This window comes from Scomber japonicus, chromosome 3, assembly GCF_027409825.1.
Source record: "Scomber japonicus isolate fScoJap1 chromosome 3, fScoJap1.pri, whole genome shotgun sequence".
Taxonomy (NCBI): Eukaryota; Metazoa; Chordata; class Actinopteri; order Scombriformes; family Scombridae; genus Scomber; species Scomber japonicus.
The window spans coordinates 16906973-16926488 of NC_070580.1; the positions used below are offsets into that span (position 1 = coordinate 16906973).

Genomic DNA, 19516 nt, shown 5'->3' on the forward strand with positions numbered 1-19516 from the left:
GCTCTATCAGCACCAACCGCAGACAAAGTGACAAAGTTAGCGACTAGCTAGTGAACATAATGAAGCATTTAGCAGTTAAAGAGCAGAATATTTCTCTCAGCAGCTATTATTGAGATTAAAAGAGAGAATTAGAAGAGGGGGAATATTGGACTTTGCATTCGTCAGGTGGCCAGAAACATGACTCCAAATGAATGCTAATGTTGTTCAAATCTGCTTGATTGTCTGATTAGTCAACTGTTTGCTAAAAGGTTCTTGATGGGATAATATGTCAGTGTTGTGTTAACAGTTTGTTTTCACTGCTCCCAAGTGTCAAAAAAATCAGTTGTTGCTGTTTTAAGTAAACATCAATCAGAAAATTGTACTCTGTCAACAGTTAAAGTGCTACCTATGCAGACAGAATGGCTCCCGAGAGTGTCACATTAGTGTGTATTATATTATTACTGATGCATTTTGTACTTGCAGTAAGCATTAGCATGATATTAATAATATGACGTACTGTAGCTGGTCAAAGTGGAGCAAGTTTAAAAAACCTAACATGAAAAGTAAGTACGAGCAGTTTGTTAAGTAAATGATGTGAAGTAAAATGTGCAATAATCTTCTCTGAAATATGGTGGAATAAAAAAAGAGAAAAATGTATAAAGTGACATAAAAGGGACATCAAATGGAAACCAGACTTATATGACCCCAATACAGTACTTGAGTAAATATACTGAGTTACTTTCTGATTACATGAAATGTATCATCCTATCCTCACGTCTCTTTTTTGCTTTAGCTTTAACAATAGCTGTCTTTCTCTGATCCTTGGCTGAGACTCAGTGTGGCTGAGCTGGTGTTTGAGGAAAGGAAGGAAGAGGAGGGAAAGAGGTAACCAGGGAGAGAGGTATATTCATGTCTCGTGTTATTCCTTTTCACTATTTTTCTCCTCACGCAGACCCTTCCTATGTGGCCTTGCACCACATTCAGAACAGTTTGGATAGAGCAGTTTTTTTTTTTCATTTTCCAGGCTCGTCCATGTTTAGCTTCTGTAGGCTGTAAATATTCCATGAAAAATGCGCGTGTGGTGGCGTGTGCACGCGTCAAGGTGTTTGATTTTCATCAACGGGTGTGGCACCGGTCTTCTCTATGAGTTGAGCCACAGGAAAATAAACCCAGCTGGAACCACACGCCCGTCGTCACTTAGCTACAGTTACAGCAACATCACAGTCCTCAAAGCAACAAACAGCCTGTCTCATATTCTGTCTGTCTGAGTGACTTTGAATGACAGATGCATTACCTAGACACTCGCTAATTGGAGCTGGCTGTCATCTCGTTTGTCAGTCAAGAAAACGGCCCAATCCAAACCCGAAAATCTGGACTGTGTGTGAATGTGTGTGAGAGTGTTGCAGACACAAAGAGAGAGAGAGAGAGACGTTGAAGTGGCTACTACACAGTATTGCTGACTAATATAGTTCATCATATGACCATGAGTCAAGCCTCTTAGCCATCTGCTACAAGTATGTACATCATACACTTGAGCTCTATATATCTTTCAAAACTAAACTGTTCAAGTCCTGAAAACTATTTTTTTGCATCCTCCTGTGTCCCATCTTACCCCCTCCTCCCTCCCTCCCACCCTCCCCACTTTACTGTCCAGATGTGGAGCAGATGGCCATCGACTGGCTCACCGGAAACTTCTACTTTGTGGATGACGTGGATGACAGGATCTTCGTGTGTGACAAGGATGGGCAGACATGTGTCACCCTCCTGGATCAGGAACTTTACAACCCTAAAGGCATCGCCCTGGACCCCACCATGGGGTCAGTTTGATCTCTTTCTTTCATTCTTTCTATCATTATGTATACAGAACATTCAGACACAGGGGCAGGCAACCCTATATGTGCAATCACCCAGAGATCCTTCTGTACTATAAACTGTTTATTCAAACTCGCAGTCCCATGAGAAGGACCAGATTCTGACTTCTATCATCTTGTTACCCAACCTTAAAACAACGAGTTGCAGTCGGGAGAGGGTATATGGAGGTTTTGAATGCTGGAGTGATTGAGTACAGATGTTCTGTTGTATGCTGACTATGTAGGTTTTGAGTGTGAAACATGTTTTTCTTTCAGCTCTTTTGTTTATGACAAGACTTTCCAACTGAATTCCTGGAAGTGTGTGTATATCTGTGGTGCATGCCTGTGTGTTTGTTTGCGTGAGTTCTGAAAGATTTTGTGTTTGGGGAAAAAAAGAGGAAAAAACAGGAACAGGAGAATGTGTGTATTTTTGCACACATTCGCTTGTACATAGCTAAATGCATCATCACAAAGTAAGATAGATTCACTCCAACTATTGTTTTGCTTTTTCCTTTTTTCTGTAGTGTCATTAGAGGATAAGAAAAAACAGCAAAAATATTTTTTGTGCTTTCCAAAAATCACACTTTTTAACAAAAAAAAATTAACATAAACCAACATCATTATATTTCTATTTGCCTTCATCAAGCAGAAAAATATATTTGATGAAAAATATATATTTAAAAAAATATTTGATGAATTAATTAATTAGCTTCAGTAACTGAATGTTTTTTATTTTTCCTAAAATGTGTTACACCACAGAAATTGTGTGGGAAAACTTTTCCATTTGCATTTACTTGTTTAACATGTTTACAGTGAAAATGGGTTCCTAAAAAATAAAACCACAGATGCTCGGAAAGAAGTCCAAAATTTAAGGTCAAGTTCAAAGTCTTGAAAAAAGTAAAGAAGAGTTACTGAGCCCAAGTTAAATATTGTATTTTGTCTGACCACAATCAATTATTCACAAATATTATATTTCAGTTGTGTGATATTAAAACAAAGACATTTAAATCTTCATATTGCAAAATGAAGGGAAACAGCAAATGCTCAGCTTTTTTCCTGAAAAAAGAAAAAGATTTACATTAATCTTGCTTTTTGTCTGCCATCAGGGATGCTCCCCTCCTTTTACCTATTGAGATGCCAGATTATTATTGGCTCTTTGTGATGGAAATAAATGTGATGAATCAACTATTATGAAGCCAGACTAGCTGAAAATGAAACAATTCAACAAATGAGTTGATATATCCATCCAGCTATCCTCAATCATGTCTGGTCCTGTGTTTCTATAGGAAGGTGTTCTTCACAGACTATGGTCAGATCCCTAAGGTGGAGCGCTGCGACATGGACGGCCAGAACCGTACCAAGCTCGTGGACAGTAAGATTGTGTTTCCCCACGGCATCACGCTGGACCTCGTCAGCAGGCTGGTGTACTGGGCTGATGCTTATCTGGACTACATTGAGGTGGTGGACTATGAAGGCAAGAACAGGCACACCATTATTCAAGGCCTGCTGGTGAGAGCAACTGTAGCGAACGCACCACACTCCCATTGTCTCTGCTTAAATCTAATCTCTCTTAAATGTACTGTCCTTGTGTATGCATTCATAACGCTCTAAAAACTACATTTACAGTTTCCTTCATATCTATAATACGCCTTTCTCCTGTGTACTCCTGTAATGTTCTCTTGCCCAGTGAGTTATGAGCTGGGAGAAGATGGAAAGCATTTGCCTTTTCATTAAAGCAGCTGATGAATAGTGTATAATACCAAAGCTGTTGATGTTGCAGTGCTGGTGAAGCACAGTAGCTCTTAAAGCTGTTACCATGGCTTTTACTGTGATCTGTGGAGAAGTAATGCCTTTCATTTATTCACTGAGCCTAAGGGCAGAGACATACACACACACACACACACACACACAAACAAACCTCTTGTTTTGTGTGGGTGCATCTGTGATGGGGTATTAGTACATGAGCATTCTTTGGGTAAAAGTTGAAATAGAGTTTGTTGGTATTAATGATGTCAAGTCTGGACTTTTTAACCAAGAACTTATGTGTCTTTAAAAGCCTGATATGTTCCCTGAAAGCTGCATATGGAGCATCCTTTACTGGAAAAATAGAGTTAAAATGAAACTTAAAGTTAAAATGAAACTTAGGGAGTTTTGGTTAGGAAAAAGTCTTCTGGCCTTATCAATTGAGACTGTATAAATTCATTATATTTATGCAATTGTAATTCTGCTGTTGAGTTTCAGTAGTTACGGTACAGCCATTATGAAGAAGAATAGCTTCATATAAACTTTTAATTGCATTTTTGCAAAAAAAAAAAAAGTTTTGCTCTTATGACTAGTTAGTCTATTTGTTTTACCTACATCTGTTGAGATGAGTTAAGGTGACACAGAGCACAATGAGCCTGTGTTAATAACCTTTCTAACTGTGTCCCTGTATGTCTTTCTATGGCCCACTGAGCTCCACAGAGCCTGCTGTGATAGCAATGCCTGAGACAACAATGCTATCTCAGGTTTCTATTTATTGAGAGCAGTGGAAACTTTTCTGGTTGTTTTCGCTCACATTAAGAGTTATGGTAGTTTAAGCACTATTTTACATCAGTGCACACTTTTTATTGAACAGTTAAATTCAATTATTATTATTAAATTATTCATTCAATTAATCATTTCATTTTTTACTTTTCATTCTCTCTTCAAGATCGAGCACCTGTACGGGCTGACTGTGTTCGAAAACTATCTCTATGCCACCAACTCGGACAATGCTAACATGCAGCCTAAGACTAGTGTAATCAGGGTTAACCGCTTCAACAGCACAGACTACCAAGTAGTGACACGGGTGGACAAGGGAGGTGCGTTGCACGTCTACCACCAGAGACGCCAGCCTCCAGGTATACCTACCACACACACACACACACACACACACACACACACACACACACACACACACACACACACACACACACACACACACACACACACATTCATGTCTCATGCACAGCTGAATACTGTATGTACCTGGTTTTGTGACTTCTAATCCCTCTTGGTATCCAGTTCGTAGCCATGCATGTGAGGTGGACCAATTTGGAAAGGCTGGAGGCTGCTCTGACATCTGTCTGCTGGGAAATGGCCACAAGACCCGGACCTGCCGCTGTCGCTCTGGATTCAGCTTGGGCAGCGATGGCAAGTCCTGTAAAAGTGAGTAAGGCTACTTGTGTAATGAAACAATAATTAGGTTTCAGCAACTACAAATTAACCCATCTTTTAAGAAACTGTTGACACTTTAAGTTATCTACCTGACAAAAGAGTCTTGAGTCATCTACTATGAGCATTGATTCAGCACATCCAGTGCTGATGTGTGCAAGCTCCCAGCATAACTGTAAGTATAATTTTGGGAGCCAGAGTGATTCAGCTTCATTGACCCAAAGCCAAGGTCAGCCAGGATTGGATCAGGGGTGTGGTTCTCCCCTGGGTTGCAAACTAGGAAAGAACTATACACAAGGTAGCTGAGCAACACCATAACATAGTATGGCTGTCTTGCTCTTCAGTGACCTCCCCATAATGCTGCCAGCCGGATTCAGCTTGTCTGTGAATTGTTTTAATATTCTATGAACTAATAATAGCATTATATTGATCTGCCTCCTGAGAATAGACTGTCCTTGAAAATGACACAGTTGATTTCACGAAAGGCAATCTGCTGCAAACTCAAAACTCCTCCTCCTCTCGCACTGCCTGTAAGGACATAATTGAAAATCACTTAATTTTCAAATTAGGGATATTGCTGATGTTGCATGCAATTTATTTGTTTAATCAATAGACATTATCTGGGAAAAAAGCATCACAAGTCAGCATCTAATTTCTTGATTCTTTGTTGAGCAAAAAAAAACAATAAACAACATGATATGTGCAGGTGATTAACTGCTTTGTTTTCTTGTTATTCTGCAGAACCTGAGCATGAGCTATTCCTGGTCTACGGTAAAGGTCGTCCAGGTGTCATCAGGGGCATGGACATGAACGCCAAGGTGCCAGATGAGTACATGATCCCCATCGAGAATCTGATGAACCCCAGAGCTTTGGACTTTCATTCCGAGAGCGAGTTCATTTACTTTGCCGATGCCACCAGCTACATCATTGGACGACAGAAGATTGATGGAACAGAGAGGGACACTATTCTGAAGGAAGGTAGGTGATCTGAGAAACAAAAACAGTGCCACAAACAGCTCAATAGACTCAAAGTATATGGTCTCAAATTATGGTGGATAAGAGTATTAGCTTGTGAAATGATGTTCAGAAATCATTTCACAAGCTTACCTACCTGTAAGTTTATAAAGGTGTAAAAAATATTTGAGATCGTTTTAATTAAATGTGTGCCCAAATTATCATAGCTGTGAGACTTTTTTTCCAGATTCAAACTATAAAACTGTGTTAAACTGATTTCAAAGTTCCCATGGTGTGTGTAACGCTGCAGTTACCCATGCAACACACACATTTAGGTTACAAGTACAAGGTTTTGCCCAGTTTTGGGCTGTAAAAACAGGGCCAAAATGTGTACTTGGAGCTTGTTGTAAATGCATGTCGAATTATTTTTGTTTTTGTTTTTTTCACGTTTACAAGAGGTGATAAACAACCACCCACTTTGGAATTATTTCACAAGCTGAAAATCTTTGTGAACCAAAACATATTTTTTCTGTTTAGCCTTCATTTATCCAGTCCTATCCTACTGTGATGAAGGATTTTGTTGCTCCTTTCCATAATTTAAGACAGAAGGCATTTAAAACTCTTATGTAAAACTCTAGTGTGATAAAAAATACTATTCTAAAAAAAAAAGAGAGAGTCTGTAAATGCATCAATAGGCAGGATAAAATCAGGGTTTAAATTTAAAGTATCAAAATAAATCTTATGTGGTTTATATGTATATGTGCTGTAACAACAGACCTCTCATCAGCAGTCTGTGTTTGTCCCAGGAATCCACACAGTAGAGGGCATAGCTGTGGACTGGATGGCTGACAATTTGTACTGGACAGATGACGGGCCTAAGAAAACCATCAGTGTGGCTCGGCTGGAAAAGGCTTCACAAACTCGTAAAACTCTCATCGAGGGAAAAATGACTCACCCTCGTGCCATTGTTGTAGATCCTCTGCACGGGTAAGCGGACCAAAGAGATGGAGGGAGCGTGTTGTTTTTGTTTTACAGGAAGAGAATAAAGGTCCCTTGACAGAATTCAGGTTAACAGCTGCACAGTCCAGGAAGGGTGTTAGGCAGTGTCTGAAGTGTGTGTGTGTGTGTGTGTGTGTGTGTGGTGTGTGTGTGTGTGTGTGTGTGTGTGTGTGTGTGTGTGTGTGTGTGTGTGTTTATTAGTGGTCGTGCAACATGTGATGATGGGTGTTTGATTCATCAGGTCAGCTGTCTGATGACTCAGGTGAAAGAATTCAGCCGCACTTTCTCCCAGCTCTCGGCAAACTTGTGTTTCTATTCACTCTTACTGTCTCAGCATCCCTTATCTCTTATGTCTGAGCTGTTTATTGGTTTTATTATCCACCACTTAGAGGAGTGTTGTTTTTCTCACTCTGTCTTGTCTGTCGCTCTTTGCAATTTCTAGCAGAGTGGCTTTTTATAATTTTTTTTATCTGTGTTGTTGTCCATTATCATTTCAAAATGTAATGTACCCTTTGATTACACTATTTATTAAAAAAGATGGACACATTTCTTTCCAAGAGCTTATATATGTAAAAGCATATATCTCTCTTGGACCCTCTTAAATAGCTCTTAATCTTGCCGTGTATGGATGTGTCTTATTAATGTGACCTCCAGGTCTTTTCCCGAGAAACACTCTCATAAACACGCACACGCTCTTTGGATTGCGAGTGACAGGGTGATGTGTGTCCACACACTTCCCAGGGGAAAGGCACTCGCCTCCACTAATGCCTGTAATCAATCAGGCTCAGAGAGAAGAAGGAGGAGGAGGAAGAAAACTCTCAGTGGAGGAAAAGAAAGAGCCAGATGGAGAAGGAAAATATGAAATGTTAATGCTAATATACCAGCGGAGTTGGAATGTATCTAGCTGTGCCTGGATCAGTGGTGAAGACTGACTGTAAAGTACATAAAGTACCTGGAAACAAACAGATTGGTTGGCTGGGGGCAGGTCAACTGAGGATCACTGGATCTGATGTGTGTTGTGTGCTTTATGGCAGCTAGATAAAATGTCTTCGGTTCAGTTAATGCCAAGGGATCCCTCAAAATGCCCCAACTGATATTCTCCTCTCTCTGTCTTGCTGTCACATTTTGCTTGTTGTCTTTAGGTGGATGTACTGGACAGACTGGGAGGAGGACCCTAAGGAAAGCAAACGAGGCAAAATTGAACGTGCTTGGATGGACGGCTCCAACAGAAATGTCTTCCTGACCAGCAAAACTGTGCTGTGGCCCAACGGCCTGAGTCTGGACATCCCACAGGGCATCCTCTACTGGGTGGATGCCTACTACGACCGCATTGAGATGGTTTACCTCAACAGCTCTGAACGCAAGGTCGGTGCTCGCCATCATCAGGATTATTTTACTGCAGTGTAGAGACAGTGTGGTTCAGTGGAATCAAAGCTGGGGATTATTCTGACAGGGTTAGACAAGCTGTGAGCGAGCTAATAAGGAATGAGTTTTAAAGTAGTGGAATACTGTGGGTGGTCCATCACAATGCTTGAGCCCCTTTAATTCTGCTCACTCCTTGTGGCTAAATTTTATTTCCAGTGGCCTTTGCTTTTGGCCTTTTATTTTAATAATGTTATTTTTATTTAAAATTTATATTCCAGAAACAGGAATCTCATAGTTGATACAGAATGAATGAAATCTAAATATTTACACACATACTCTGAATACCACTGGAAAGGGTATTTTAGGGCCACATAGATTTATGATCTGTTTTCCCTTTTACTTAATTTACACACATTTTAAATGACTTTATAGTAGCACCAGTATATGATAGCCAAATCATCTGCCCTAAAATATTTCTTTGTAAAGTTTTATAAAATAGATATAGTCCAGAAACTGAGTGAGTGATACTTTTTCAGATGTTTCAATGATTTGGTTATGGCATCTTAAATATTAACCCCTGTCTAGATTTTCACCATAATTAACTCAACAGAAGAAGAACCATAACATCATGTTTTTATCTTCAGTATGAATTATTCTGAGCATGTTTTGAGCTTTAATTTTGGGCACAGTGTTGTTTAAACTAAGCATACTTTCATACCATGTTATTGCTTTTCTCACATCACCAGACGGTGTATGAAGGAAATGAACTGAATCACGCCTTTGGTCTGTGCCACTATAAACACTTCTTGTTCTGGAACGAATACCGTAGTGGCAGCATTTTCAAGTTGGACACCACCACTGGTACTGCCACTCTGCTGCGCAATGAAAGGCCGCCCATCTTTGAAATCCGCATGTACGACGCTCAGCAACAGCAAGGTACTAGGCGGAACATCACACATACAGACCGGTCCACAATCCATCCATCCATGTTAATGCAGAAATTTTGATTGTTGAAAGACACTCGGGAGCACACAAAACATAATTAATCAGAATTTGTTTTTGCATCAACCATGTTATGTGTCCTCACATTCATGTTTTGTTCATCTACAGGCTCTAACGCATGCCGTGTGTACAACGGAGGTTGCAGCAGCCTGTGTTTGGCCATACCAGGAGGCAGGCAGTGTGCTTGTGCAGAAGACCAAATACTAGACCCAACTGACAACACCAGCTGCAAAGGTACTGTATGTGCATGTGTGAATGAGACTGAAGAGCATTTCTCTTGGCCTAATTAATTCCTGCTCCATTACATACACAAGGTTTTATTCCCACTAAGTCGGACGAAGTGAGTGAGGCTGTGTGACTGTGTTTCATTGTAACTGCTTGACTAAAATATTTAGACAAAAGGAGACAATAACTAAAGCACCTGCAATATGTAATGCAATCCAGTAGAAGCCTTTATTGAATCCCATAATATTTACTTTTTCAACTCCTTTATGCACAAGTGGGACCAAATAATAGGTACACCCCAAAACACAAATATTGGTCTCCACTTTTCCTATAATTGTGCTTTTTTACAAGACTATCCATTTTCCTTCTGTTGCAACGCTTGGTAATTCAAAACTCTGTTATCCTCTGTAACCTCTTTTTCACATGGTTTTTATTCCTCTTTTCCTCTGCTTCTCCTCCACAGCCAACCCATCTTACGTACCGCCTCCTCAGTGCCAGCCCGGGGAGTTTGCTTGCAAAAACAACCGCTGCATCCAGGAGCGCTGGAAGTGTGACGGAGACAACGACTGTCTGGACAACAGTGACGAGGCTCCTGATCTGTGCCGTGAGTTACTGGGTTCACACACACACACACACACACACACACACAGCTCATCAAACATAGTTTCGAAACAGCTGCCCTTCTTGTTAGTATGGAGTCAGATGACCTCCGGTGGTCTGAATTTGACAGTCTGGTGATGCCAGAATGAAATGAGAGCAGAGTCTGAGTGCAGTGACTGTGTGTTTATAACCCACCCATTCTGTGTATATGTGAGTGTGTGTGTGTGTGTGTGTGTGTGTGTGCGTGTGTGCGTGCGTGCGAGCGAGAGTGCAAGGAGGAATGTAGCAATGTCTGTGGATCTGGAAAAGCTCTCTGTCTGCTTGTCTGTCCGTCTGTCTGTGGTCAAAGTGCAGACATATTTCCCTTCCAGACAAAACAAAACCCCGTCCAAAACAGCTCGAACAGAGGTTCCCAAACTTTCAGACCATGTACCACTATGTACCAAACCAAATTTCCCAAGTACCACTTCCCACTGCAGATACCAATAATGTAACATTGAAAGAGCCACCTTGCCTATGTAAGTCCATTCCTGGCTACAAGTGCTACTAATACTACTACTACTAATAATATATATTCCATTTTATCGAGAGGGATTAGCATTGTCTTGGAAAGTCAGGTGTGAGTGCAGTCAGCATAAGCCAAAGGTCTGGCTCTGCATCCATTCAGTTTCTGTACTGTGGTTGTGGTCTTCGTGGCAGTGAAAGCAGAAAAGCCTTTCTCACTACGATAGATTGTGACAAAAGTTATGCAGCTTTCAATACTCAAGCTTTTGTTGGATCCAGAAGTTAAGAAGTGATGTTTTTTTCAGTTCTAAAACCAGAGTGCTGTCCAATGATAATTCAAGCAGCTTCCCCTGTTCAGCACCTGTCAGATCCTCTGGCATTTCTGAAAAAGAGTCTCTTATCTTCTCAGCCCTAGCCTCGACTAGGAAGTACTCTGTGAACTGGTCTGCCATGGATAAGAGGTGCTGAGCTAATGCATCTCGAAGTGAAATGTCAGGTGGACCCAGCTCCTGATAGATCTCCAAAACTGTAAAGGCAGAGACATCCCCAGCCTTGACCTTGATGGAGAACAGCTGCAGCTTTTTCTTTATTTTTCTCTGACTCTGTCATGCACGTCAGAAACTGTCACACTGACTCCCTGTAGTCCCGTGTTGAACTCATTCAGACGGGAAAATATGTGTGCTTGATAGGTTCATTTTTACAGCCACTGTGGGTCATAGAACAGGTTAGTGGGATTAGTATTGCTCTTTTTAAAAAAATCCTCACTTCACAGTGCAGGTCAAAGAAGCCTTTTGAGCATTTTCCCTTTTGAAAGCCACCTAACTTCTGTATATAACAGAAGTTGAACATGATTGTTGCAGAGCACACTGAACAGACTTGAGTTCACAGGTAGAGCTTTGATATAATTGACAACTTTGACAGTAGTATATAGCACGAACTTGAGTTCCTTGGGCATCTTCCTCACAGCTAAGGCCTTGCGATGACGTTGACATTGAGTACGATCTGTTGTATTTGTACCTCTACACTGCTGCCACACACTCATGACGTGTTTATGGTGTTTGTGTGATCTGAAAGATGTCACAGCATCGAAATAAAGTCACGCAGCTGACATACTGTTGGCAAAGCATTCTAGTCATATGGCTCTATGGCTAATAATAAATAATAACTAATTAGTAATACTTTGTTGTTACAAAACGAGTAAAGTACTGAAAAAACATACCGTTGGGTGTTGGTACCGGAATCCAGGTATATTTGAACCATACCATTAAAATATGATGCATACCCAACCTCATTCTGCTTTAATCATGACAGGCTACTAATGTTAGCTTAATGTTAGAGTCTGAATCCAACTGCATCAAGATGTTTACTGTTTAGTTTCAATGCATTCTTTCTTCTCTCCAGACCAGCACACCTGCCCCACCGACAGATTCAAGTGCCAGAACAACCGCTGCATCCCCCTGCGTTGGCTGTGTGATGGGGACAATGACTGTGGGAACGATGAGGATGAATCCAACACCACCTGTTCAGGTACACAGACATACAAGTAAACCAAAGGTCTGACAAGGGCTTTTTGTTGTTCACATATGGGTTGTAGCCCTTTACTTTTTCTCCAACTCTCTTGACATGTTCTCCCCCATATGTCTTCTTTCAGCGCGCACCTGCCCGCCTAATCAGTACTCGTGTGCTAGTGGGCGCTGCATCCCTATTTCTTGGACATGTGACCTGGATGATGACTGTGGTGATCGGTCAGATGAGCCGGCATCCTGTGGTTGGTCCACTTACCATGATTGATTTGCATTTGTAGCTCTTTGTACAACTCATTTTGGCATTCGGGAGTTATAAGAAACATGGATCAAATCTTTGTTCTGTCCACAGCCTACCCCACATGTTTCCCCCTCACCCAGTTCACCTGCAACAACGGACGCTGCATCAACATCAACTGGCGCTGTGATAATGGTTAGTTTCTGTTCTTCATTCTGTCATCCTCTTCTTCAGTGTGCCTATGTACAGTGATAACTCCTGGCTCCTTGTTGTCACAGTTTGCTGTGCATGTTAAGCCACCAGCCTCTTGTTGGCATATGCTCCTGGTTCTGTGTTTTTACCATGCTTTCCTGTCTTTTGTTGTTCTGTGTTGTTGGTTTTGTTGTTCTGTGTTGGTTTTGTTGTTCTGTTGTGCTATTCGCCCACTCTGCTGTCTTCCATTGGTTCTGTCTTTCAGAAAAGGATTGTGGTGACGGCTCTGATGAATTGAATTGTCCAAACCTGACCGGTTAGTGCATAGATCAACATGCACCACAACAGCAATGACGCTAGCCTAGCTCTAGGATTGGCCAGGCAGGCTCAGAAACAGTTAGGGCTGCTTTTCTGCTAATTGAACATGGCCACAAGCTGAGGCCAATACTGCTGCCACTAATTTAGTCTGCTGCACACAGGTTTGGAGCTAAATCCGATTTTACAAATTGCAAATGCATCACTACATCCACCAAATACATGGAAATTAAATATGTAGTTGTTGTGTTTGCAATCAAATTAATGCAGCTCTGTTTAATTCAGTATAGATTTAGGAGGATGCCAGGTTAAGTGATAAAAACTTAATTTTCTTTTCTTAATGGCTATGAAATTAACTGCTAGAGTGCTACAAGTTATACATTAGGTTGCATTTTTACATTAGTACAGTATATGGATATAAAAGTGCTTATGATGCTTGCTGCCAAGCTCAATGTATCAGTGCTGGGTACATTCTCTCCTGGTGCATGGTCTGATCTATGCAGTTTCTGTCATTATTAAAACTCTCATCTTTCATGTTCTCTTTCATTCGTATTCTGTATGTTTTTTTTTACTGTCGGTCTGTTAATTGTAGAAAAAGAAAAGCAATCACTGTTACTATTTTTACAATTTTTTCCCCTTTGAGGCAGTGGGCGCCTCATAATGTGAGAGAGCGGGTGTTGTTTGACAGTGTTTGTTTTTCAGATAATGACTGTGGGGACAACAGTGATGAGGCGGGCTGTAGTCACTCATGCTCCAGCGCTCAGTTCAAGTGTAACAGCGGCCGCTGCATCCCAGATTACTGGACCTGTGATGGAGATAATGACTGTGGGGACTACAGTGACGAGACCCACGCAAACTGCACCAATCAGGGTCAGTGTCTTTACAGTGTCAGGCGGGGTTTCAAACACCTACTAACAGATAGGATACACTTCAAGGTGCTCTTGTAGCAGATAATTGGTTGTAAGAAATTTCATTTTCCTATGTCAGAATGGCAAAAGTCATATTATGGGAGCAGTAAAATACAGCTTGTTACTACTAAGTCTCCTACACTGGCTCTTACAGACTTTTGCACAGGCTGGTTTTCCCTCATTGTTGACTTCATGCCATACCCTTTAACACAACTAAAGTAACTTAAATGTCAATGAAATATATAAACACACTACCTGATATGGTCTTGTGTTGCAGTAAGCCCAGAAAAACTCATTTCAATCATACTTACAGTATTAATGGTTAGATTACTTTCTGTAACTGGAATAAAATCAGGGAAGAAAAGGACTTGAAGAAATTGGATGCTTCCACCCACACTGTGCCTCAAAAGAGGGCTACAGTTCCTGCCACTTGCCCCATGTGGTGCCACTGCTTTAATGAGTAACTATGAAAGTAGCTGCAGCTGAAGAGACTGACTACTGATGGTATCAAAAACTACCACTAATAATGTATGATCAAGGATTTCTCCAGATCCCACCCTGTTTCTAAGTGCACTTGGACATGAAAATGCTAAAAGAGGTTGCATATGATGCACTAAGTACTCTTGATTAAAGGAGATACAGGCCACAGTCACCAAAGAGAAAGCATTGGTATTATTTTTTTAGTAACTAGTCGATATTAAAAGCTAACATTAAAAGACATTACTCACAAACAAATTGCCACTGGTATTTATGGGACAGATCTGTGACAGGTGGTTGTTATTATCTCGGGTGGGTAGTTGCATCTCCGCATTGTTCTGTCATTTATTCCCTCAAGTGCACTAAGCACTAAAATCATAGTGAGTATTTACATTTTAGTCAGTACATGTAATAGGTCCCTGGTCCCTATCTGTCACATTGGCGGCAGCACCAGTCATCATGGATATCCTCATGACGCCTCATAATTCTCAATAGTAGTTTCAAGAGACTGATATAATAACTGTTCACTTTTAAATGTAAACATGCAACTTGTATATACCAACTTATTATTATCCATTGGTTATTATGTTTCTGTTAGTGTTCTTCTGTGAGAGGCAACTCTGAGACAATAACAAAAGTGATTCATACTAAAATAATTACCCTCTGAATGCATACTTGAATCTGTTCAGTCTTTCCTGTTGCTAAGACTTGTTGCCATCCGGTTTTTAAACAGACAACTCATTAGTTATTGTTTTCACCATCCTTTGAGGCTGCACATTGTCTGCGCTCAAGGCTGTGTGTCCTGATTTGATTAATGCGGGAGACGATTGAGAACGATGTCAGTTTAGAGTCATATATTGTCTCTCTTTTCCGCAGCCACTCGTCCGCCTGGAGGTTGTCATACAGATGAGTTTCAGTGTCGGATGGATGGCTTGTGCATCCCCTTGCGTTGGCGCTGTGATGGGGACACTGACTGCATGGACCTGAGTGATGAGAAGAACTGTGAGGGTGTCACGCACATGTGCGACCCAGCAGTCAAGTTTGGCTGCAGGGACTCTGGTGAGGAGACCACGATACTTTAAAATTCAAAGTATATAAAGTACATAATGTCGGGTTAAGCATTTGACTTCAAAGTTAATCCTGTCCTGTATCTGTAGCACGCTGTATCAGCAAAGCCTGGATGTGTGATGGAGACAGTGACTGTGAGGACAACTCTGACGAAGAGAACTGTGAGGCCCTGGTGTGTAAGCTCTCTCATCATATGTGTGCCAACGACTCCACCATCTGCCTGCCTGCAGAAAAACTTTGTGATGGCACTGATGACTGCCCAGATGGCTCTGATGAGAAACTCTGCGGTAAGAAACAACAGGCTGCATTTCAGTACAGGGAGTGCCAAAACAGCAAGTAGAACTCTGGATCTCAAAGCATGGCTTCAATGTAGCTAGCCCTTGAGTCACTCATCTCTTGGTTTTCTCTGTTTTACAGATCTGTGTTCATTGGACAATGGTGACTGCAGCCATAACTGTACAGTAGCCCCTGGCGAGGGTGTGATCTGTTCCTGTCCACTGGGCATGGAGTTAGGCCCCGATAACAAGACCTGTCAGATCCAGAGCTTCTGTGCCAAACACCTTAAGTGCAGTCAGCGCTGCGAACAGGACAAGTACAGTGTGAAATGCTCATGTTACGAGGGCTGGGAACTGGAGCCTGATATGGAGAACTGCAAGAGCACGGGTAAGGGCAACTTGGTGGGGATAGTGAGGGTCAGGGGAAGTTAAAAAACATCAGTGAACAATTTGGTTGATGAAAAGTGCACAGAAAGGGAGGCGGCTAAAGAAGTGACTGGGTTCTGGGCTGTGTCAGGACTGCAGAGGCTAGAAGAGTGGTGTGGGTTTGGGATCAAGCAAAGGAGAGGCCGCCCAAGCAGGAAACTGTGTGGTTAGAGAAGACTGTCTTTGCCAAAATATGATACTTGGTGTGTGATACACAAAAGAGCAATGGAGACAGGAGGGAAGGGAGGAAGAGCTTAAAGGCTGTTGGGGGGAAAAAGTTTCACTAAGAAAACATAAAAAATGATCTAGCTGTCGTTATTATTTTATGAGAACGAATGTGAAATATTTAAGTAGAAAAAGAACTGTAGATAGCGTTTTTTTTTATTAAAGTCAGTGAAAGGGCAAGATGTGGAAAGCGAAAACTGCTCATTCACATTAAATCAGCTTTGAATTTTATCATCAACGTAGTTCTCATAGTTCTCTCCCTATAGCAACTAGCCAATGAGGAACCACACATTTATGATTCTGCTCTTCACTGCCAGGTCTTAGAGACTAGCCTCCACCACCCCACCATTTATCCTGTTGCCTGTCTGGCTGCCTGTTAGGTACAGATAACTCCTGTCTTATTTACACTACTTTTTAATTACCAAGGATTAGAGCCCCATTTTCATTGGACACTGCACACTGCAGTGAAAAATGGCTGCAGTGTTTTCCATGCTTGGGAGGAGGACTGTTCTGCAATATTCTGAATTACAATCAAGGTTTTAACACTTTAACATCTGGTTTGTGATATTCCCTCTGCATTTCCACAGATCCTTTCAAACCCTTTATTATTTTCTCAAACCGCCATGAGATCCGCCGCATTGATCTGAACAAGGGCGAGTTCAGTGTGTTGGTACCAGGCCTGAGGAACACCATCGCCTTGGACTTCCATCTTAGCCAGAACGCCCTCTATTGGACTGATGTAGTGGAGGATAAGATCTATCGAGGGAAGCTGTCAGAGAATGGGGGTGAGCGTTCGCAACACAGTCAATATGCTTGAAAGACTTTTTTTTGTGCCATTTGCTGTTTGTTTGATGTAGGGTTATATTACATTTACATTTGTGATTAAGACAACACCATCAGATGAAGTGAAGACAGACATTTGTGCATGTGTGATGTTGTGTATGGACTTCATGTAAAAAAAAAAAAAAAAGTCTGTCAGAAAAAGGAAGGACTAAGCGCCAAGAGAAAGAGAAGGCATTGGGTTTTACTGAATTAGAGGGCATTTTATGAGTCATGACGTTTGAATCTTTAAATACAGTATTGTACAGTTTGCAATTATATTGTAGGTCTGTTGTGGTAAATACCTCGTGCTTTTAGTTTTAGTTGTTTGGTCTATGAAATGTCAGAAAGAAATGTCACTACCTCCCAAAGCCCAAGATGATGCAATCTAAAATGTCCACAACCCAAAGATTTGGACTAAAGTTAGCACTAAAGAAACCTGGAAAAAGAAAGAAAGACAGATCAGTGATAAAGTTGATTATTCATTTTCTGTCGATCAGCTAATCGTTGCAACTCTAGTGTGTGACATGTACTCATGTGTACTGCTGTTGCCGTGGCATCTTGTGAACAGAAAATCATATTTGCCCAATCAGGATGAGTGTGCATGGCAAACAAGGCTGTATCATCACTGCAGCAATAATAATGAGCAAATCATGTGGATGAGTAATACTTGTTTAGTATAGCATTTATGTATATGTATTTGTGCATGTGGTTGTTGTGTACCTGCAAGTGTTTGTTTTAATTGCTCCAATAGGATAATGACTCATCCAGTTGAGACTCTCTAGGGACCCACTGGAGAATGAGAGGGTTAGAAAAGAAGCTGAGGCTAGAAAATGTCTCTCTTTAACCCTGCAAGAAAACCTCATATTTAGTTTCCTTTCAGCCCTGTTCTGTAATTGTAGTGTCACACCCCCTGCTGAGCCACTACTGTATTTATTTATGTTTTCATTCATTGTACTGGCAAGTTGTTTTCTTCCAAACATAGCGTCTAAGCATTTGATTAAAGGCATTACAGTTTGTAATGTAATGTTAGCTTTGAATCCAAACAGCTTGGTCACATTAACATAATTTGTAAATATGCTTCGGGTTACAGTACAAGTCTAAAATGTTGCCATCAGCGATAATCCCAGCCTTTGTAGCCTTTATCCACACACACTGAAATACTTTGCGAATTCATTAAGAAACTGAGGTGCTCAGCGGGAATGTTTATTTTAATGAGCAGTGAGATGAAATATTAGATCACAATTCTCCAGCAGTTTGAAACAAAAATGGATAATACAACAACAATCCTGTCAACCTCAAGCACATTTTTTCTTTGTCACAATGATAGATAGATAGATAGATAGATAGATAGACAAACATACAAAACAAAACAAGATGTTGACTGCCTCTCCTGTGTTTTTCATCCGTTTTTGTAGCTTTAACCAGCTTTGATGTAGTAATCCAGTACGGCCTGGCTACGCCTGAGGGCCTGGCAGTGGACTGGATTGCAGGAAACATTTACTGGGTGGAAAGCAACCTGGATCAGATCGAGGTGGCCAAATTAGACGGCACCATGAGGACCACACTGCTGGCCGGGGAGGTGGAGCATCCTCGAGCTATTGCCCTGGACCCCCGGGATGGGTTAGCACTGCTTATAGTATCTGCTGCTGCTTTGTCAAATGGAGCATGTTTACAACAAATTATGACTATATTAAAAAGGCTAATGTTTTTATAATTGCACTGCTGTCTTCACATTCCTGTCGTACTACACCTTTAATGACAGTAGAGGATTACATTTCTGACTTGCAACCCTGTGTTGTGACATGACACTGCAGGATCCTCTTCTGGACAGACTGGGATGCCAGCTTGCCAAGGATTGAAGCTGCATCTATGAGTGGGGAAGGCAGGAAGACCATCCATAAGGAAACTGGCAATGGAGGCTGGCCGAATGGACTCACTGTCGATTACTTAGAGCGTCGCATCCTCTGGATTGATGCCAGGTCAAACTGAAGGCACACACTCAAAGAAACACCTTTGTTGGGTGCACATGCTGTATCTATCAGTCACACCCAGAAATGTAACAGATTTCTTTTTTATATGCAGGTCTGATGCCATTTATTCAGCCAAGTATGATGGTTCTGGGCTGATCGAGGTTCTTAGAGGCCATGAGTATCTGTCACATCCCTTCGCTGTCACCATGTACGGTGGAGAGGTTTACTGGACGGACTGGAGGACAAACACGCTGGCTAAGGCAAACAAGTGGACTGGGAGTAACGTCACTGTGGTCCAGAGAACCAACACGCAACCTTTTGACCTCCAGGTCTACCATCCATCCAGACAGCCACAAGGTGAGAAACACAAAAGAGCTGTAGTCTTGAAAGTTAGGCACAGAAAA

General features: G+C 41.4%; 1 protein-coding gene across 1 annotated transcript in view; it reads left to right on the forward strand.

The window, feature by feature from the left end:
• Nucleotides 1-19516, forward strand: part of LOC128354930 (low-density lipoprotein receptor-related protein 1-like) — a 94870-nt gene that overhangs the window by 43531 nt on the left and 31823 nt on the right. The window contains exons 7-27 of the mRNA XM_053315041.1: nt 1634-1796; nt 3116-3338; nt 4522-4711; nt 4875-5018; nt 5766-6002; nt 6785-6965; nt 8120-8342; nt 9089-9278; nt 9453-9578; nt 10033-10173; nt 12075-12200; nt 12325-12441; nt 12549-12629; nt 13644-13811; nt 15203-15385; nt 15484-15681; nt 15812-16057; nt 16908-17105; nt 18558-18762; nt 18957-19121; nt 19225-19469. Of these exons, the coding sequence (XP_053171016.1) occupies nt 1634-1796; nt 3116-3338; nt 4522-4711; nt 4875-5018; nt 5766-6002; nt 6785-6965; nt 8120-8342; nt 9089-9278; nt 9453-9578; nt 10033-10173; nt 12075-12200; nt 12325-12441; nt 12549-12629; nt 13644-13811; nt 15203-15385; nt 15484-15681; nt 15812-16057; nt 16908-17105; nt 18558-18762; nt 18957-19121; nt 19225-19469 (3750 nt within the window). The remainder of the gene's footprint in view (nt 1-1633; nt 1797-3115; nt 3339-4521; nt 4712-4874; nt 5019-5765; nt 6003-6784; nt 6966-8119; nt 8343-9088; nt 9279-9452; nt 9579-10032; nt 10174-12074; nt 12201-12324; nt 12442-12548; nt 12630-13643; nt 13812-15202; nt 15386-15483; nt 15682-15811; nt 16058-16907; nt 17106-18557; nt 18763-18956; nt 19122-19224; nt 19470-19516) is intronic.